At 36.7% G+C, this 23008-nt stretch overlaps 1 protein-coding gene across 7 annotated transcripts; it reads right to left on the bottom strand.

Annotated features, from left to right (window-relative positions):
• Positions 1-922: 922 nt before the first annotated feature.
• On the bottom strand, positions 923-7304 carry PHYA (Phytochrome A). 7 transcript variants are annotated; one of them, XM_019215834.3, is made up of 7 exons: positions 7172-7299; positions 6987-7044; positions 6720-6819; positions 3904-5971; positions 2815-3631; positions 2197-2487; positions 923-1292 (listed from the first exon to the last, which is right to left on the bottom strand). In XM_019215834.3, the coding sequence occupies exons 4-7, from the start codon at positions 5957-5959 to the stop codon at positions 1085-1087; spliced, it is 3372 nt and encodes a 1123-aa protein (XP_019071379.1). In that variant the 5' UTR covers positions 5960-5971; positions 6720-6819; positions 6987-7044; positions 7172-7299; the 3' UTR covers positions 923-1084. The 7 variants fall into 7 exon arrangements, with proteins under 7 accessions (XP_019071379.1, XP_069145791.1, XP_069145792.1 ...); XM_069289690.1 differs by having other exon boundaries at positions 3904-5993; positions 7172-7291; XM_069289691.1 differs by having other exon boundaries at positions 3904-5993; positions 6485-6819; positions 7172-7285.
• Between the last annotated feature and the right edge of the window lie 15704 nt (positions 7305-23008).

The raw sequence follows: 23008 nt of genomic DNA, 5'->3' as shown, positions 1-23008 counted from the left end.
ATACTTCTTTATTTAGTTTTCTATGAATGTTATATTGCGTAAGTTTTTATTCTTATTTTGTAATTGTTACATTTTATTATTCATTAAATTTACATATATATTTCCATTAAACTTTAGTCATTCAAACGTATCTACAAAAATTCACATGGAACACACGTGCGAAGCACGTCCTCAGAAACTAGTAAATCTAAAAAGAATAGATTCAATAGACCAATAAAATTGTACCCGCATATTTATCAATAAATTCATATTTTTTCTTATTTTATTGTGATTGTAATGTATTTTCTGTCCCTTTAAAATTTGTTGCTAAATAGCAATATTTAAGATGTCTCTTAAATGAAATACATACCTCTTTTAATTGTCTGAGCTAGGATTTACGTCCAAAAATCTCCAACAAGATTTAGGAATAGAAAAATATGGATTGGGCTCATCTTGCCAAGGTCATGTTAAATCTAGTAAACAATGCATGTTTTGCAAATACCTTGATGGATGTCATTATTAGCTACTTTAGTGCTAAACTGGAAGAGAAGGGAGAGTTTGCTTTCAAAATGCATAGAGTAGATAATGGAAGGGATAAGGGTTACCAAAATTAGAGCTTAATATCAATGGGATTGCTATGTTTCAGAAATTATTATATATTAGGTAATAATTTGAAAGTAGTACTATCAATTGTCTTAAGTCGCTATATCACGTAATTCTTCTCCTTGAAAGAGAAAGAACAAAGGTTAGATCAAGTTGGACGGGTTCTCCTATGACTCATCGTTTAACCCATTATGACCCAACCCATGTTAGGTCAGCCCAAGCAACCCATTTGCCTTCTCTAAATATCAAATCTTGAATTCTGGTACTACAGTTATAAAATGTTGAGCATTTTGACATGGGAGATGAGGATTCTAATGAAATTGAAATGCTGAAGAAGCAATTGTTCAAGTGACTTTTAAAAATCCAAGGCAAACAATGTAACAAAGAGGAGGGAAAATGACAAGAACGAGCACAAAACAGAGGAAATCTTAAACTTGAAATCGTCTTCCACTATACAGACCTGCAGAATTAGTTTAGGACCTTAAGAGGGTACTGAAAATCATCAGCTTGAGTTGGTAGCCACTGCGAGTTCAACGGATATAATGAAAGTTGATTGCCCAGCCTCTCTTAGATACTGAACTTCCCCATTCATCAGCTTGACCAGTTTTCTGCTGACAAGTAAGCTGATCCCTTCTTCAGATGCATCGGCTTCACTACCAAACATTTGGCCAAGCAATTCTTCTGGCACTCCACCCCCTGTATGTCTTATCCTGAAATAGCAAGTAATGTTTCTCCTGGTCAGCCTTGTACAAGTAACATATGGTGCTGATTCTTGTCATTATTTAAATTCATCTGTCTAGCCTTAAAACTCAATCACCACAATTGAATAAATAGAGGACAAGACCATTCCACATATGCCAACTCAAAGCTTTCTGAGAGAAGTATGATTTTCATTTGTCGTTCTCAATTTAAAATAATTTTTTTAAGCCTGGTCTCATCAATCTCTAGACTCTAATTGCTATCTGGGGTTATTTAATGTTCAAGTAATAGATGAAAAACTCAACATTTACACCTCAATGCTGAAGGTTGATTTTTCGTTTGTCCAAAGAATGAATTAGCAATAACCTTACAACAGTTAGAGAGCATATTACACTTCTCTTTGAATTTGAAAACTCCTACTCAGATATTTGACTCTCTGATAAAATAGTGAGTGAAGGATGTTTAGGCCAACAGAACAATTTTACTAAAAATTGTGAAAAATATAGAATTATAATTTATCTTCTAATTAAACTAGCAATTTTGCAATCAATGTTTACAAAATAAATGGAGAGAAGACAAAGAAGTAGCAGTTTGAACTGCCAAGGATCAAATGCAATGGCAATATAAGGACTTCAAACACATTGAGACATTTGAGTTCAAGAAAAACTTTTACGTTCCCAATTTGATAGAGAATAGATACACTATCAAACAAAAATTACTGAGGACAGAAATAACATATGAATCACAGGTATTGAGAGAGATACCGGTTAGTTTTTAACCCTAAAGATGGATTTTTAAATGCTTAGATGTCAATAGATTGTGTAGATACCCCTCAATCTTTATGTTTTTGCGGGAGATGCTAACTTGGACAGTAGATATCTGGTCAAGGTGATTTTTTCTGTCATATGGATTTACCTGAATTCCAAGAGAGCAAGCTGAACAGATTCTCCTATACGATCTTTTGTTAGCCTGCCTGAAATACTAAGCTGGCCGCCACTTGGTGTAGCGTTCACAGATACTAACAAAAAGTTAGCAAGGACTTGTTGAAGCCTCGGACTATCTCCGTATAAAGTTTCATTAAGAAGATCTTCAACCATGTCATTCGAGATCATTATATTCTTTCCGTTGCTCTTCATCATGACTTGACTTATAGATGCTACCAATACTTCATGCAGCTTAAACTCGAGCATCTCCAGATCCAAATAACTGGTAAGAGATTAGAAGAAGAGCAAATATTACAGTGTAAAAAATCATTTAAAATGATAAACATAAAGCTAAAAACAATAAATATTGGACAAGAAAACCATAAACCAGCAAAGCAAACTTAATATCATATCAAATGCACAAAAATATATTCCAAGAACAACACTTCCACTGCAAAAAATGTTCTTGCACAGATCAAATCCAAGCATTTACTTGTTGCTACAAAACCATCATACCTTGATCAAGTTTTAACTAAAAAGGGATGAACGGGAAGGAACTCGGGGTATTGAAACTAAAACACATAAGATATGATAAATGAGAGTAGCGTACCCATCTATGATGCTATCAAGATCTGTATCATCAAGAATTTTGTTGAGCTGACGCTGACACTGTGCACTTGTATGCAGTATATTTTTCTGCTCTTCGCCCAAGCTAGTCCCCTCTAGCATCTTCCGAGAGAATATAATCCCAGAAAGAGGATTCCTAATTTGCCTCCTTATGTAAGCTAATACTTTCAATCTTTTCAACGCAGTTTGTTCTGATAATCGTTGAACATAAAGAGCTTGTTGCAACTCATGGCTTGCAAGTTGCAGGAAACAAAAGAGTCCCGTGACTGCACCCTCTTTATCTAACCTTTTGCTCACACAGAGTAAGCACTCCACATATTTCCCGTAACGTGCAAAGAAACCAAAAGGAATCTTCTCAGATTCTTGACCAGTGATAGCATTGTTTAGTACAACTCCGAAATTTACAAACGCTTCTTGATTCTTGAGACGGCAGCAAGCTGCCTGTGTCCCAAAAACCTCCCCTAACAGCATTTTATCCATAACATCATCACGCCGCCATCCAGTTAACTTGGTCATTGCAGTGTTCCACTCAGAACACCAGCCAAATTGATCAGTGCCAAATATTGGTGGGATCAATGGGTGAGGATTTTGGATAATCGCTCTATAGTCACCTTCGATTCGGGTGAACTTGTCCATGATGCTTTTTTGTCCAGTTATATCATGAGCCATAAAACACACACCCACAACATTATCCCGAACATCTTTGCTTGCACATGCATTCACGATTAAGCTGATTGGACTAGAATCTCTTGACGGCCCATGTGTTTTTATTTCAAACTCTACATTTTTTTCCTCTTTCCCTGGTTAAAGGAATGGTGTATTCAGTTAAATCTTCGGTACATAATTTATGTAACTGAATGGATGGACAAAAATCATGTGAACTATAACATTCAAAATAATTAATTAGTGTGGAAAATTAATCGTTTTTATTACATAATTCATTTAACTGAATGGATAGACAAAAATCATTAATAATATTCAAAAAAATTAAAATAGTGTAGAAAATCAATCTTCACGAAAAGAGTCATAACATCAACATAACACAGAGGGGGGAGTGCACAAAGATACGTACCCTGCAATGCTAATTCCAACATCTTATTCACGGTATCAACTGATGAATCCTCCACGAGAGTGAGAAGATGTTTCCCAATTGCTTCATCAACAGGAAGACCAGTTAATTCAGCTATTTTTGTGTTCCATCCATTAACCTGCCCATCAACATCAACTGCTAATATAGGAACTAAAGCTGTTTCAATTAAGCGGACCATTTCAGCAGTCACTGATTCTAGTTCCTGCATTCCGTCAATCTTTAGATCATTAAGCTTCTTATAGATGGAATTGGTATTTGAATTCACAACCTCAGCATCCTTGAAAGCATTTCTTAGTATGAGCTGCAAAGAGTGGATTGCATCCATCTCATAATCCTTCCAGGGTATACTCCTTGTCTTGACAACTTCCAGGAATGCTTTGAATGATGACCTAGGATGCATTTTCCTGCCATCATCCTTCTCACCAGGTTCATGCTTTGCACCACCCCATCTAACTTCAGCAGCAGTGTGTGACCTGAACCAGAACAGCCAGTCCTTATCAGATATTCTCACAGCTGCCATACCACAGACTGCATCACCAAGAGCAAGAGCCCCAGGAAAACCAGCATCATACAAGCTATCCGTACTCAAGCCTGTGGAATCTGTATGATACTCACAAAGCCATGATACTATATCCTGCAGCTGAAAGTCACTTGGGTTCATTCCTAATCGATGTATCTTATTCTTATAGAGCAAAGCCGCACCATCACATTTGACAAGATCCATAATGTTGGGGCTCTGTGACACGATACCTAGGGGAGCATCTCGCATCAGCATATCACACAAGAGAGTCTGAGTACGCAGAATATTTTTCTCAAGGAATTGATTTTCCAATTCCAGTTCCTTGTTGACGTGTATGGCAAAGACTTGTGCAAGAAACTCACATGCATACCTCAGTGGAAAGGGAACGAACCTTGGGGTCGTGTTGTGGCAAACAACCAGGCCCCATAGCCTTTTTCTTTTTTGAGATTGTGAAGAATCAGAGCTTTCTCCTTCTTCATCCCCGTCATTGACCACAACTGCCATTACAAGTGATGCAATTGAATTCATGTTCTCCATATACTGTAAATGGCAGTAGTGAGGGGCCCTAAGAGTAGAGCCGCACAATGTTAAATCAAATGGAAGCTTCTCATCTTGGACTACCTTCACATGCTTTGCTCGGCAATCACAAATCATTCGGACCTTATTCTTCATAAACAAAAACCGTGCAGCCTGTGGAATATCTGTAGCAGGATAATGTAAACCAAGGTAAGGCTCGAGGCCAGGCTTTGTGATCTCAGACACCACCTCTCCATGATCATCCTCGTGAAACTTATATCCCATCACCCTGTCATAACCTGTGAGTTCAAAAACCTCCTGAACCATTGTGTCACAGAGTCTTTCCATACTGCCACTGGGCAAGGACTGCAAGCGAGTAATGGCTTTGGCTGCTAGTTTATATGACTGCAGGGCCCCTGCAGCAGTCATGGGTACTTCATAGGGCTTCACAGGCTCAAAATCAAGGATTAAGCTACCTGTAACCCTATGAACAATTGCATAAAATGGCTTTCCAGAATTTTTACAGTGAACAAGGACAGGATTTAACAGAGAAACCTCCCCAAACCCCAAGGCTTTCTGCAATGCTGCGCCACTAGGACCAGTGAAGATCGTTCTGATATCAGTCCCGATGCCAAGAACTGGATGCTCACCAACACTTGGAACAGCATGGCTAACCATGGTCAGCATTTCAGGGGCATTCTCACTGAATGCTATGACCTTTAATGTTTTCTCATCCAGGGCTAACAGACAACCAAATGGCTGGATAAACTTGCCCTTTTGGATCTGATGAAGGTAGGCGGTGGTAACTTTGTCTGACTTTGGTTTTTCCTCATCTCCAGCGACACTTGTAACCCTCACTGAGCTTGAATAGTCAAAGGAATCACCTGACTCCTCAAAGTCTGCATGCAGCTTTGCATCTATAGAGGTCTGTGCAACGATCCTAGCACTGTGCTTTGATCTTGATGAAGTGGTGGAAGATTGGCTAGGTCTTGAAGACGACATCTCGACTCAAATCTAAATAGAACATACAAAATAACTACTACAGGATTAATATTATACATTGAAGCTACAAAGTTGAAATAGGAACTGTAAACATCCGCCACTCTCAAAGTCATAATAACAGAAGTTTTAACTTTTTTATATCAACAATAGTTGAACTAGAACAAACACATGGATGATTTATCGTAAAGCCTCTACCTTTCATCAATATGAAACATCAAATCACTATTTGCAGCTTAACATTTTCCATCCACTCCCAATCTCACCCCACTTCACCAGGAGGGATGATATGTTTAAAAGAAAATCTAAAAAGAGTTTAACTGAGTAAGTCAGGTAATTCCGGATCCACAAATTAGCACTAGATAACTAACTATATAACAAAAGAAACTAGATGATGCAGACACATATGCATAGTACACAGTAAGCTAGTAGTTTGTTTTAGCTGGATTAACAACCTAATCACAACCTATATAGTATATCCTTAAAAGTTGAATTTGCAGAAGAAAAATAATCAGTGAAAGAAATTACCTTTCACAAGCTTTGAGAGACAACAACAAAATAATAGGTTTCAGGTGAATTGTTGTTATAGTTGATCTGAATCTGAAGCAAATAATAAACTGGTAGGTCTGAAATTCCCAAAAAATGGACCACAACTTGGATTTCTCTTAAAGATTTATCGATAGCATTAAAAACACACAGGTCAAAGCTCATATACACAGTATGTTTACAAATCTCAATAAATAGAGAGTGAGAGAGAGTTTACTAGAAACAAGTGAGTTGCTCCATTGTTTCCTTTCCAAACATAGTTATTTGGTGTCATCCCAAAATTAGCATAACCTTCAATCTTCATTTGTCGTGCAGCTCTGTATAAAAAAAGATAAAATTTTTTGAATTAAAAAAAAAATCAAACCCCAAGTAGAGATAATATATAATAATTCTTGAGTGGGTGTAAATATAAATATAATAATAATAGTTGTAGAAGGACTGTGATGTCAATCGTTTAACAAGATTTTAAAGAGAGAGGCCATACCTCGAATAACAAGTTAACAGGAAGTTATGGACATCACGTGAAGACATCATCCTCTTATCTTTTCAAGGGAGAAAAGGGTGTCAGAATATGAGAGAATTAAGAGCTGATACTGCAAAATATGGATCTACATTTTCATTCATATAATAATCACAACAGTTTTTGGTGTTTCACTCTCCAACATTTACCTAACATACTTTGAATAAACTTCTCTATGTAAAATCATCAAAACATTCTAACGAAATTGAACTCATCTTTTCTTTGTTCTACAACCTTCTTTGACTACTCTTTTCCCCTTTTCTTGCCCAACAATTACACTTTGAAAGTCTTTTGTTGCTTAAATGTTTTTAAAAATGTTTTTAATTAATTTATTTTTTTAATTTAAAGAAAATAATGTACTTTTCAAATAAAAGTTTATCATATAAGATATTTTTACGTTATCTAACCCTTAACCCGCATCAAAAGAAATTGCTTTTGAAAAATATTTTAAATTTAATTTTTAAGAACTTTTTACACACTCCCCAAACCTTTGCCGTCAAAAAGTTGTATATGAGAAATATTTCATTTTTTTTTATTTTTACGCCATTGATACGCTCAAACTTACTTCTCAAATAAGAAGTAAAGCGGTCGTGTCAAGTAAATAACCTAACTAGTGAGGTTGGGATCGTTCCCACGAGGAAAATAGTCTAGACTTAACTTCAACCTGTTATTACTATTGTTTGGTCAATGACTTCCTTGGAAAGTAAAAACAATAAAGGGGGGTTTCTATTTCTAAATGAGTAAAATTAATTAACAAACTTGACAGAGACACTTAACAACTTTGAATGTTGGATTTTAATCAATTAATCAAAGTAACTAGGATTTACGTGTTCCCACAAGTTCATAACTTGATAATTCTAACTATAACAATTCTTTTCTAGTATCTTGCATGCAAAGTAATAAGTTATGTATTTCTAAATCCTTGGTCCGGCATCTAAAAAATCTCACTCCGCACCTTGGTCCGGCTACGTGTGTTGCTATCCTAACCCTTATCCTTACCTCATATTAAGCATCGTATTCGATATTTGACTAAGTTATTACCTCGTACCAATCAATACTAGCCTATTAGATTGTATACACTAAATCTATGTTAATAATTCTTTTCCTATTATCTACCTCCTTTGTCCGGCAAGTAGCATTAAGGCGAGTTCTAACGTTGGCCATTCGTTAAAAGGACTTCTAATAGAAAGAATTATTAATACATGCAAGACACTATTCTAGAATTGTTATTTTAGTTAGGGTTTATCTCATTATTTGCCTATGGTTCCCACAACCCTAGTTATGGAGTTTAGTTACTCATAGCCATAAACACAATATTCAAATCTAGTAGATAAGAATTCATATACTTACTTCAATGAGAAAGAGTAAAATCCAAAAGTTTGCTTGATTAATCTTCAAAAATCACTTGCAAGAATCTCAAAGTAATCAATAATCTCACAAAAAGTCTAATGATTATCAAGAATCTCACCGTACAATGTTTACCAATAAGGAATTTTTCAATCTAAGAGTCTAACTATCTGGTATCTAACCTAACAGAGTCTAACCTCCAAAACGAGGTTTTTTCGAACTATTTATAAAAAATAAAAAACCTAATTAAACAAGGACTCTGTTTGCTGGAAATCTGCCAAAACACGGCTGGGTCGATGGACCACGCGACGGATCGTCGTGGTCACGACGGACCGTCATGGACTCCGTCGTCCCATACTTATGCAATTTCTTCTGCTGCTCTCTTCACCACTCTCGACGGCAAGTATGACGGACCGTCATAGGCACAACGGTCCGTCGAGGGTCTTCGTCCCAAAACACTTCAACTCTTGGAATCTGGGTACTGGGATCACTTCTCTGAACTTCACGACGAACCTGCAGGACGGACCGTCATAGAGACGACGGACCGTCACAAGCTTCGTAACCCCACACTTGGTCAGACTTCCCCATCTTCCTTCAGCAGCTTTACTATGCTGCCACCTACGGACCGTCACAAGCATGACGGACCATCATAAGCTCCGTAGGTGGTCTCTTCTGCATTTCTTCGCTCAAAATCTCCGTATTCAACTTTGGACAGATTTCCTGCAAAACAAAGAGAAACTTATATAAAAACTAGCACAAAAAGGCTTTTGGACACACTAAACTTAAGGAAAAAGTATTAATAATACCGTGAAACCACGGTATATCAGCCACCATCTACCCCCCCCCCCCCCTCCAACCCTACCCATGCCACCTTATTTATTTTTATTTTTATTTTTATTTTTTAAATAAAATTGTAAGATATGTGTAATTTTTTATGTTAAAAAAAGGCTTAAGTCATCGATAACCACTTAAAGTTGTTCGCAAATTTCACTTAGACACCTCTTTTTAGGCTTGTTCCAATTGAACACCTAGACAATAAAAAAATTTACCTATTAAACCCTTTTTGTTGACATGGCAAAGCGTTTGTAGTACACACAAAGAAAGAAGCGTGAAAGCATAACTTTTTAGTCAAAAAGAAAAGATTTTATATCTTCTTCTTCTTTGAGAAAGCTCATCACCATTTTTCCATGGCAAGCTGCGACCATCACCGCTCATAATTCTGCAACCATCACCACTCATAATTCTTTCTCCTTCTTTTTCGATTTTCAGCCATTCTCTTTCTCCAATACACCAACTTATTAAATCGGTTGATGTCATCCAGAAGTCTACCATTGTCAAACAACCTTAGCTTTCAAACAACCAACTACAAATTTAAATTTGCCATCGTAAGTTTTTCAGCCGTAAAAAATGTTATCTTTGCTGCCACCAAAAGTATTTATCCCTTGTTCATCTATTTTGTCAAATCAAACCTAAACATAGATTAAATAAAAATCTTAAAATAAAAGAAAAACAAAAAAAAGGAAGAAGATGAAGCGGAGATTCCTTTCCATTGAAATGGGATGTTAAGCAAATTTCATTAAAAAAAGATTAAAAAAAATTAAATAACAAGCAATTAATGATCAATCATCTTTTTACTTTACTTTAGTGTTCATTATTTCCGGCAAACTTCATTTTTTCGGACAAGAATAATACGAATTTGAAATTATTCTTTGAAATTGTTAATTTATTTAAGTTTTAAAGAATTGACAATACAAGAAGAAGAAAGAACATCAATAAATCTAAATGAAGTTTGAGGATAAGAGTAAGATTAAAAAATGGTAGTCTATGGTGTATTTGAGGAAGGTTCTGACGAAAGAGGAGAAGGATAATGATGATTTTCTTTTTTTATTTCTAAGAAAATATATAATTTTTCCTTATAATTTCTTTTAGTTATTCTAGGTCCAATACCACGTGTCTTCTTTTAATTAGTTACTATGCCACATCATCCGCAAGTGTATAACACACACTCTCTGATTTCAGCTTATTGTCTATAAAGTGTTTGATAGGTATGTTTTTTTATTAGTACGGGTGTTCAATTGGAACAAGCCTAAGAAGAGGTGTCTAAGTGAAATTTGTGGATAACTTTAAGTGGCTATCGATGACTTAAACCTTAAAAAAATATTATGTCACTCCACCCCACCCATGCATCAGTGTCTCTTTCTTTTTAAAAAAAAGTTTTTAAAGAATATTTTAATTTTTCTTTAAAAAATAAAATTCAAATTAAAAAACTTCTATGTGTTACGCTAACTCCCCCCACCCCACCCCACCCCCCAAAGACGCCATCCTCACGATCTTGTCAAACTATTTTTTCCTAGGTCAGATCCTGGGTCAAATCTCAGGGTCGGATAATTTGGATGTTGAAGTTGAGTCCTAGCTAGATCAATAATGGGGGTTGAGTTTTGGATCATAAATTATTTTCCTAAAGAGTATTTTCTTAGTCTCAAGCCGAAATAAAATATTTTTTTAAAAAAATATTCACCAACCAAACATTAAAAATATTTTCAAAAATAATTTTCTATTGACCAACCAAATATGAGAAAATAAGTTATTGTTGGGGAAATATAAGAAATTTATCATTTAATAATAATAATAATAACAAATAACTTTATTATTTAGCAAAATTGTTGTCCTGAAAATAAGATGAAAATTACTACGAAGATATATAAATATTAGTACGGAAAATAGATAAATACTTGAGTCGTGTTGGGCACTATCCTAAGAAACTATTTCAACGGTGTGAAATGTTTCCTCAGGATTAAGAAAGTACTTCACTATCTTAAATAAATAGAAGTAGCAGAAATCAACAAATTAAACAACATCAACAAGTTATTAAGGGGATTAAAATACCAAAGCCAAAAAATTATTTACTTTAAAAATGAAAAGATGTAAAGGAGAGAGAAGCACGTGAGGGAGTATTTCTTGCTACATTCCAATTCACAATGTTTATGCCTAAAGGTGTTCTTGACAACCAATCCATACTAATACCTCTTATAGACTATGTGTGAGCACCTATAACCATCCATTTCCTAGGTATAAAGGTTCTCTATCCTTTTGTCCAATTAGATAAGAGAAGTCCTTCAACCCTAGAACAATTACTTGTTAGGATCGAATTCACGCACATACACTAGATGAATGAAGAACACAAGAACTTTCAAGAGAAAGAGATGAGAGATCTAGAGAGAGAAAGAGAAAACCCAATATTTCGTGGTAAAACCCCATAAGTAAACTTCCACGGCGGTGAGGTATATTTATATTAATAAATCAGAGTATTTTTGGTTACAGAGAATAAATAGGAAAACCTAAAATAGAGAATAAATAGGAAAGCCTAAAATAGAGAATAAATAGGAAAACCTAAAATTAATCAGGCTCTACTACCTAACAATTCTCCCACTTGGAGACTGACTCAGTCATCCAAAAAATACATTCTCAAAAAAATCTCTTCATCATCAACATCTTTACCGCACCGCAACATCTGTAGCAACAACTACAGAAGACCAACCGAGGTTTTACATAACCTCAGTTTACCAACATCAACACATTTCGTCAACATGTCTGCCGAGTTCTTTGCACCCTCTATCTTCTCCAAGCACATATCACCATCCTCCACTACCCTGCGAGTGAAATGGTATCGCCTTCTGATGTGCTTTGTCTTCGAATGATAGACTGGATTTTTCACCAACTGTATGGCACTCTGGCTATCTGAGTAAAGAATCTTCTCGCTTTGCTTATTGCCCAATTCCTCAAGATAATCTGCCAGCCATATCATCTCTTTCCCAACTTCAGCTATTGCCACATACTCAGCTTCAGTAGATGAAAGAGAAACACATTTTTGAAGCCTGGACATCCAACTCACTACTGTTCCACCTATGATGTAAATGTACCCGGATGTACTCTTGCTCGAGTCAACATCCCCACCAAGATCAGCATCCACAAAACCTTGTAGAGTCACCTTGCCTTTGCCAAAACAAAGTAAAGTACTGGATGTACCTCTCAGATATCTCAGAAGCCACTTCACAGCTTCCCAATGCTCTTTCCCAGGGTTCGCCATGTACCTGCTAACTACTCCAACTGCATGTGCTATATGAGGTCTAGTGCAGACCATAGCATACATCAAACTACCAACTGCTGAAGCATATGGAACAAGTGTCATGTGATCACGCTCCTCGACAGTCTTGGGTGACTGATCCTTTGACAATATAAAGTGATTTGCCAATGGAGTAGTCCTGGGTTTAGCATCATTAACCCTGAATCTGCTCAGCACCTTCTCAATGTACAACTCCTGAGATAGATTTAAAGTGCCAGCAGGTCTATCCCGAGAAAACTTCATCCCCAAAATCTGCTTTGCTGGACCCAAATCTTTCATCTCAAACGCTGCAGACAACCTTGTCTTCAGATTGTTAATCTCTCTCATACCAGATCCTGCAATCAACATATCATTCACATACAAGAGTAGAAAGACATATGAATCAGTGTATTTCTTGAAGTAACAACAAGGATTCTTTTCAGCTTTGCAGAATCCACTCTTGGTCATGAAGGAGTCAAACTTCTTGTACCACTGCCTTGGTGCTTGCTTTAGTCCATACAAGCTCCTGGTGAGCTTGCACACCATGTGTTCCTTGCCTGGAACCACAAATCCTTCCGGTTGCTGCATATAATCTCTTTGTCCAGATCTCCATGTAAAAACGCTGTTTTTACATCTATTTGCTCTAGATGCAAATTTTCTGATGCAACAATACTCAACAGAATTCGAATAGAGGTTAACTTCACAACAGGAGAGAATATTTCAGCATAATCAATACCTTTCCTTTGTGAATATCCTTTAACCACTAAACGAGCCTTGAACCTTCTTTTGCCATCTGGTTCAGTCTTGATTCTGAACACCCACTTGTTCAGCAAAGCTCTCTTCCCAATAGGTAACTCAGTCAACACCCATGTGTCATTCTTCTCAAGTGACCTCATCTCATCATCCATGGCTTGCTCCCACTTGATCGAATCCTCCACCTGTAGGGCCTCATCAAAAGACTCTGGTTCCCCCTCATCAGTCAGCAATAGATAGTGTAATGAAGGTGAATACCTATCTGGTGCCCTGATGGATCTGGATGATCTCCTTAATACCTGCTCAGGTGTAACTTGCTCCACTTCAGATTCTTCAGTAGGAGTTGGTTGAGTCTCTGCTTCGACATCTCTGGGGTTACTCTTCTCCAACTCAACCTCAACTCCCACTTGCTTTGTAATCTCTAGAACCTTCTGCTCTCTGTCCTTGTACAGGACAGACTCATCAAATATCACATCACAATGTCTCAGGATCTTTCTGTTCTTGTCATTCCAAAACCTGTAACCAAACAAATCAGAACCATATCCTATGAAGTAACACTTCACAGCCTTGGCATCAAGCTTGTCTCTCTTTTCTGGATCAACATGAACATAAGCAGTGCAACCAAAAGTCCTCAAGTGTGAGTACTTGAGTTCTTTTCCTGTCCACACCTCCTCTGGAATCTTGAACCCTAAAGGAACTAATGGTCCCCTGTTGATCAAGTATGCAGCTATGCTCACAGCATCTGCCCAAAGTGTTTTGGGCAGCCCACAGTGTATCCTCATACTCCTTGCACGGTCATTAAATGTTCTGTTCATCCTCTCAGCAATTCCATTCTGCCTTGCCTTACCGGGAACTGTTCTCATCAATCTGATTCCCTCAGCTGCACAAAATGCCTTGAACTCTGATTTGTCATACTCTCCTCCATTGTCAGACCTTAGGCATTTGACTTTCAAACCGGTCTGATTCTCAACTTCAGCTTTCCACTTCTTGAAAGTTTCAAACACATCTGACTTATGCTTCAAGAAGTAAACCCATACCTTCTTGCTGAAATCATCAATTAAGGTAACATAGAATCTGGATCCTCCAAGTGATGATACTGGAGATGGTCCCCAAACATCTGTATGGACCATTTCCAACCGCACTTTTTTTGGTCTCTAGGAGTCTTTGTGAAGCTTACTCTTTTCTGTTTGCCCATAACACAGCTCTCGCAAAGACCCATATCAACAGACTTCAGACCCTCTAATGCTCCTTTTGCAACCAGCATCTTCATTCCTTTAGTACTTGTGTGTCCAAGTCTGTTGTGCCACAGACATGAACTGGATGCACCTTCAGCAACAGCGGCCATGTTTATACACCCTGCAGTGGTGTACAAGGTTCCAGATTTGGTGCCACGAGCTACTACCATAGCACCTTTCACGATCTTCCACGAACCTTTCCCAAACTCTGCTGCATATCCCGTGCTATCCAACTGACCAACAGAGATCAGATTTTTCTTGATCCCAGGAATATATTTGACATCCTCCAATGTCCACTGGTTTCCCGAGGTGGTCTTTATGCAAACATCCCCCTTTCCTTCAATCTCTAAGCCTTTATTGTCAGCAAGATATACTTTTCCAAAATTTCCAGATTTGAAGTTTTGGAACAATTCCTTGCTTGGAGACGAATGGAAAGATGCACCAGAATCCAAAATCCATGATTCAACCGGGCTGTTCACACTAAGGATTAGAGCATCCCCAATGTCCTCTGCTGAATTTACAGAATCATTGTCATCTCCAAATTTCTGATTCTGTTTTTTCTTTGGCTTTGTACAGTTCGTCCGAAAGTGCCCTTTTTCTCCACAGTTCCAACAAGTCACGTTTGATCTATTCAGTGATTTTCCTCGATTCTTTGATTTTGATCGACCATGTTGATTTTGGCCTTTCGTCTTACTTCTCCCCCTTCGATCAACGCTGAGAGCACTGCCCGATGAATCTCCCACTTCTCGTTTGCGAATACTTTCGCTATGAACAACATCACGGATTTCATCAAACTTCAGTTTCTCAGATCCACGGGAACTGCTAATCGCAGCAACAACAATATCCCAAGACTCGGGCAGAGATGACATCAAAATCAACGCCTTAATTTCATCTTCGAAATTAATATCCACAGAATTGAGTTGACTCACAATCATATTGAACTCGTTTATATGATCAGAAACGGATCCAGTTTCAGACATCTGTAAATTGAACAATCTACGCATCAAATATACCTTATTCATAGCCGATGGTTTTTCATACATATTTGATAGTGCCTTCAACAGACCGGACGTAGTCTTCTCCTTCACGATGTTGAACGCCACGTTTCTTGACAAAGTCAACCGAATCAACCCTAGAGCCTGACGATCCTTGAGTTTCCACTTCTCCTCCGTCATGGATTCCGGTTTCACCCCGGTCAACGGTTCGTGAAGATCTTTCTGGTACAGATAATCTTCGATCTGCATCTTCCAGAAACTGAAATCGGATCCATCAAACTTCTCGATTCCAAGCTTTGAACTATCCATCTTCAGTGATCGTGTTGAATCTCCTTAGCTCTGATACCAGTTGTTAGGATCGAATTCACGCACACACACTAGGTGAATGAAGAACACAAGAACTTTCAAGAGAAAGAGATGAGAGATCTACAGAGAGAGAGAAAACCCAATATTTCATGGTAAAACCCTGTAAGTAAACTTCCACGGCGGTGAGGTATATTTATATTAATAAATCAGAGTATTTTTGGTTACAGAGAATAAATAGGAAAACCTAAAATAGAGAATAAATAGGAAAGCCTAAAATAGAGAATAAATAGGAAAACCTAAAATTAATCAGGCTCCACTACCTAACATTACTATGTGAGAAGTCTTTCATTTTAAGTTCATCTTTATGCCTAGCATCATGTCTAGAATTCTACCTTAGATAAGGATACATGATTCTATCACTTCCTACCATCTACGATTCAATAGGTGATCTAGGTAAGTAAAGGTCTCTCAACTCATTATTATTCATTAGCCTTGGATTCGTATGTAGATATTACTCTCTAAGCCTCAGCATCTATATTTAATAATATTAGATTTACCTTCAAAACCTAGTAATATTAGCATCACTATTCATATCTCGTTTTAAGGTATTCTTAATGTTATTTATATTACTATGTGATTCTAACCCTAATAGATCATAAAGGTTCAATTCTAACTTTACAAGTCAAGATCATTCATCTTGTATAAAGTCTAGTTCAATTCATGCCTAGGTGTTCGTAATCTTGATCAAATTCTACACAAGATATTGATTAAAGAAGATCACTTATAAACCTTCAATTTCACTCTAATGGCATCAACCAATAAACATCACATTCATCTCTTTAGATTAGGGTTAACAATAAAAATCCATAAAATCATCATAATATCATTAAATAAGTTAATTCAATCATAATTAGATGTTCTCCACTAGATTAAAATTACATTGAAACCCTACCAACAATGCAACCACAACCCTAGTTAAAATTGGGGTTTTGAGTTCAAAATTGGGGGAAAACTAAGAGGGGTCTATAGGGGAAGAACCCATAGATGAATAAGCTTCACAAACCTTTAATCAAATCCCTAAACAAAGCTTGAATCAGTGGTGAAAATCTCTCTATGTTGCTGCCCCAACTTGTTTTCTTCTCCTTCTTCTTCATTTCTAGAGAGAGGATTTTTAGAAGAGTAATTTGGGGTCTTTAGATGAATGTATTAAAGTTATTATTTTAGGGTTTATCAAAGCTTTTATAGGTGGTTAAATAACCTACTAACCTACCTACATTAACCCCTAATTAATAACTAAATTAACCCCTAAGCACTCAACTAGAATATAAAAGCTGAAAACTATCATGACTCACGTCCACCCCATCCACGGACCATTGATGGGACTATTGTCCGTTATTCGGTCTCGTGGTTGGGGTCTCAGTCCTAAATGTTGTAGGAAACTCAGTACTTGACCTACAAGGAGTGTTCTGATCTACTGGTCGTGAATGGTCATCCGTAGGTCACAAAAATATATTTTTGGGGACTGTTTTGGGGTCCTCCTAAAGGTTCAATTCAAAATATGGTAATTTTTGCTATGAATTTTATCCCACATACGACACTCCAAACCTCACCTACAAGGCTCTAGTACTCACTAGTTCAATTCACTAAATTATGGGGTGTTACATTATCCTCAATTGGGAACATTCGTCCTCGAATGATAGTTAAAACACTTCTTAAAGTAAAAAATCTATGTCATAAGCCCATTATCATGCACTAATCTAAATTCACACAACCAAGCAAAGAAAATATTTAATTCAAAACCAAACTCATTCAATGCAACACAAGGGAGTAGGAACTACTTCTACCAACCCAAAATGCATGAAACTCTATATTCTCCGCAACATCTTATTCTGGTAACTAGTAATTAATTCCCGCCTTTCGCTTTTTTGGGGGTGGAAGGCAAAAGAAAACGTAGGGGAGGGATAGAATCACTACACTATCACAACCAACTATACCAACTCCTTAATGTAAGGATATATTTAATGTTATTTATGAAATTCAATAATAAAAATAAATAGTAAAAAAATTACTTTATCTTGGATCTTGGGCGGATAGCGGGAATCATTTTAAAGTAGGAACTAACATATCTTAACTAAAATATGTTCAATACACACACATGGATCCTAAATGCAAATCACTCTCAGAATGCATCTATTTAAGGAAGAATCTTTCAACTTCACAAACTAGGGCATGCTCATAATCAACTCATAAAACCTACATTCCAATCTACTCAAAGCACTACAAAACAAAAAAGACGACGCATATAAATCATTTCTAACAAGACGTAGGCATTTTCATGAACATACATCATAAGAAACTCATGATAACACATAGAGCACACAATGACCCTACTAGATGAACATTATCCCCCGCTTGGAGTAAGCCTACACCAACTTTTCTAAATGTCATGCATACTAACAATAGTTTCAAGTCCAATATGAGAAGTCACAAAAGACAAGAAATTTGGAAATTGACTGAAGTATGAAACGCATACCAGAAGGTACATGAGGAGATCACTCTTGATCTTCTCTAAAATGGAGAACTTAGGACCTATGCTTGGAATTGGGATTAGGGCCCTTGATAAAAGTTTGTTTGGGCTCTCTCCCTCTAGCCCTAAAGATTGGACAATCTCTCTTTTTGTGACCCTCATCACCATAACCATAGAACCCTTCATTTCCGGCTAGACACTCACCATAATGCCTTCTCCAACACTTAAGGCAAGTAGGCTTAAGCAATACAGATTCACTATAAATCCCTCTAAGGGTCTTAGGTTTAGAAACCCTTTCGTAGTTGGAAAGTTCTTGTTAGGTTATAGGTTGACAATGTCCATCAGATCTAGAATTGGAGAAATCCCTATCATCAGTCCTATCCTTTTTCACCCCTTTATACCCTTTCTTGAGTTTTTGCTCCTCAATTTGTTCGGCATGAACCATAAGACGTGAAATATTCATACTTGAGATAAGAATTGCTGAACGACATTCATTAACTACCAAGTCAGGTACTCCTATAACAAATTTGTTCATTTTGGATCTAGAGTCCGCCACTAAGGTTGAGCAAACTTATACAATTATGTGAACTTAAGGCTATACTCCGTCACACTCAAACCCCTTTTCTTAAGGTTTATGAACTCTTGCATCTTTGTTTCCCTCAATTCTTAGGGGAAGAACCTATCTATGAAGGATGACTTGAATGATCCACAATCTATCGGGCCTACTCTTATAGATCATCCTCCTTCAATTGCTCATACCAAACTTGAGCCACATATTTTAGTTGATAGGTGGCTAGTTCCACCTTTTCTTGTGGAGACACTCTTAAAACTTCATCAGTGAACCCTTGTGGGTCTTCATCCACTTTGGAGCCAAAGAATGCAGGGGGATTCATTCTTATGAAATCCCTAAGTCTAAAGGCGGTTTTACTCATATTGGGATTCACTTGATTTATCGCATCCCTAGTTGCTTGAGTTGTTTAAGACATGAGTCAATGTTTGGAGACTCGTCCTTATCTCTATAGTCGTCATAGCCCCTTTATTATTAGGAACTTGAGGAGGAACTTAGAGAGAAAACTCTTGGTCCTCGTCACCTTCCTCATTTCTCCTAGTATTAGCCCTAATATTTTCCATAAACTGAAACCATAAGGTAAATATTAGAAGATGGACCTACTAGAGCTAAACTTCTATGGCACGACGTATAGAATGAAGAAGTGAAATTTTCCTAACACATGATAGCATCCTATTTATAAAATGTGGCGCGCTTCACATTTATGAACATAAATCTACTAGATATGGTTTCATACATCCTAAAATTATCTGAAATATGGGAAAATTTAAAATTTTCTTCCTATACATACAATCGAAACATTTTCATAAGCAAATTCAAGCGGAAGTCTTTCTATAACTTTTGTATCAAACCATCTATTGAACTCTTGAATAAATGTAATATCCCCAAAATGATTTAGGGTGTCTAGAGCATAACATGTTTGTCATAACGTTCTATGGACCTTAAATGGTTTATAATATGGTAAGGAGACAGTGTGTAAAGTTTGAGGTGATTTGGAAGTCAAACGTCAAGGGATGACCAAGATGTTCCATGACTAGTCGCCAAAGGGTCCTTAGATGATTTTATGTGTTTTTGAATGTTAATGAGCTTATGAAGTCTTAATATGATTTATAATGATGTTTTTAAGTGGTGTAGGTGTTTTCATGAAGTTTAGATGTCAAACGTCCAAGAACGTCCAAGACATTCAAAAGTTAGCCCTTGAGACGTTCATGTGTTTCTTGATGGGGCCTAGCATGTTTGGACGTGTTGCGCATATATGTTTTGGGTGAAACTTATGTGTAAGTTTCTTTACTTTTTAAGGTTTGTATTTACATTGGAAACATCCGGGTATGACTTTTAAACGGCCCCACAAGATGGCCAACAAGAAGGATCCAAGGGTTATCAAGACACTGCCTTGGCAGTGTCAATCAACGAGCTCCAATTGATGCCTTGTAAGTCCATAGACGCCCTGTAAATTGAGGCATGGGTTTACACTTATACTTAGGAGCTGAAGACACCAAGAGGAAGCTGTAGTCACCAACGACGGAGCAGCAGAACCCCCCGTCGATGGTGGCCTGGGATTGTTTCATTAAAGAGGTGAATGGAAAATTCACCCCACGTCCTAACCTAAGCCTAATAGTTTTTTTTAGTTATTTTTGGGTGTATTTAAGGGATCAAAACGTGATCAACCCATTCCCAATCCAATTCTCTCAAATTAGACTTTCCCTTTAAAAATCTTCTCCCTAGAAACCTCCATTGAAGGTGAAGCTCAAGAACAACTTGGAGCTTGGATTCCGATGGTTTCTTCATCAATTTTTAGAGGTTTTCATCTAGATAAAGGTATGGAGATCCTTCATTTAAGTTACCTTTCACTTAGAGAGTTAATCTCAAAGTTTTTAAAGAGATTTCAAGATCAAACTTTCAATCTTTCAATCTATCCATGGGTTCTTTCTCAAAATGTTTTAATGGATTAATCATGATGAATTGATGATAATGTGTCCGATTGCATTGTGAACCCATGTCCCTTTCCAAACTCGATTTAACCTTGCATGGGCATTGTGATCATGGTTTGTTATTGATTAAACTGTGAATTACTCATATTTACTGTTATGTAAGTATATTGATGGTTAATTGTTGATGTATGATCCAATCGGATCAATGTATGAAGTCTCTATGTAATCACTGTAACATTGATCTTTAAACGTATAAAAGTGGAGTTTGATTATGCTAAGATGCTTGTAGCTACTGCCTTTGGTTAATACCATGGTTGAATTATGGATATAAATATTGAGTTATCAAAGTAAAGAAGGTTTGGTTTGAATTGATGTAGGTTCTTCTAGTCTATCAATTAGTAACTTGTGATCTTGGCGTTAGGTTGGTTGTTATGTGACCTGATTATAGTGAATTGTCTTAGCTACTGCCTATATGTGTAATGTAATGATAATTAAGTATAATTAATCCAATATGAATAGATAACAATTGAATTGGTAAAGATTGATTTAAGCCTTCTAGCCTATAAACATTAATAGAGTAATGTATATGTTGTGATCTATATTTTATGGTGAATGAAGCATGATTTAACTATGATGTTCTATATCTCTATATACTTCCCTAAATGTATATTATTGATAAAATATGATTGATGAACAAGACTAGGAAAATTAGTTGATGATCTATAACTCTCTACTTTCTAGTATATATGTGATGTATTATACTAGATTGTAGTATGACCTTGTAGCGACTTGTACATGATTCCTTTCATGATTATGGTACGTTAGATACTTTCCTATACTTGAATTATTGATGAAAGATTATTAATGGTCAATGATGACCAAAGGCTAAAGGATTGGTAAGAATTGTTCTACTTTTCTTCCTCTGTACTTTTCTTATAGTATTGATAGTTGATAAAGCCTTGTATGGCCTTGTGTGGTATGGTAAACTTATGGTGGTGGTGTTTACTTTATTTTCATTATATATGTGTGGAATATGGCCTTGAAGTCAAATTGATGAATGTATGAGTGTATGGTTATGATGATCATACTATGTGAAGCTTATGCCTACTTTCCTATTCTAGTTGTGATCTAGGTTGTATGGCCATTGTATAAGCATGTGTATATCTATGTTAGGGTGTAGGTGCTTCCATTTATGATTTAAAATGGTTAATAATCCCTTACCTATGTACCTCTATGTGAATGTGTAATTACTAAGGTGGAGTCTTGTATGTAGTGTGAGTATCTTATTGCCTTCTATGCTAAATTGTGTTGTGTGGTCTATGCTCGGTTGTGCATTGTGGTCTTAAGAGGGTGGCTTCCTGAAGGTGTTATTGATAGACATTATGTGATTCATGTTGACCCATGTACACACACACTTACCCATTATGCATGCTTATAAGTAGTATCAGATCATAGTGTCTAATGAAAGATTGTTCTCATATTCACTAGTGTCTACTATTATGCATGTAAAGTATATATATGTGAAGTATTTTATGTATTCCTTAACTAGGATGACTTGATAGGTGTACTAGTATGGACAAGGGATGGGACCTTTTCTATGCATTGCACATGTGTACCTTGATAGGATAGTTCCTAGATTTGGTTTCTATGAATATCTAAATGAATTTAAGGACATTCCATGAATATGTCTTATATGTTATGATGTTAAGTATATGATATGATGAAATATGAATGTGCATAGTGTCTTAAAGTGTTGCTATGAAAGGATTGCTCATATAGTTACACCTATTGACTTATGCATCGATGTATGAACATGTGTGACATTTATGTGTTATGTGAAAGGTTTTCTCACATACAAGTACACACACACATGTATGGAGATCTAGTCAATAGAGGGGCCTTGAAGTGCTCATGTGTATCCTAAAACTAGATAGGTGCTTGAGTATGCTATAAGCATATAAGGAATCAATATCCTAAGCCTATGTTTTATGAAGTAAAGTAATAAAGGCTATTTATAAAAAGGGAACTTAGCTTAGCACCGAGTGAACTTGACAATGAGAGGTGTTGGCTTCCCATGAGGAAGATTCACCATTGGTCTCTCATAGAGTGTTGGCTTCCCTTGAAGGAAGATTCACCAATGGGTCCTCATAAGGTTTGACTTCCTTTAGAGGAATATTCACCTATGTTCTGCATGAGGTGGTGGCTTCCCTTGAGGAAGGTTC

Source organism: Solanum lycopersicum, chromosome 10, assembly GCF_036512215.1.
Source record: "Solanum lycopersicum chromosome 10, SLM_r2.1".
Taxonomy (NCBI): Eukaryota; Viridiplantae; Streptophyta; class Magnoliopsida; order Solanales; family Solanaceae; genus Solanum; species Solanum lycopersicum.
The sequence above is the reverse complement of the archived record's forward strand: the minus strand, read 5'-3'. Positions and strand labels throughout refer to the sequence as shown.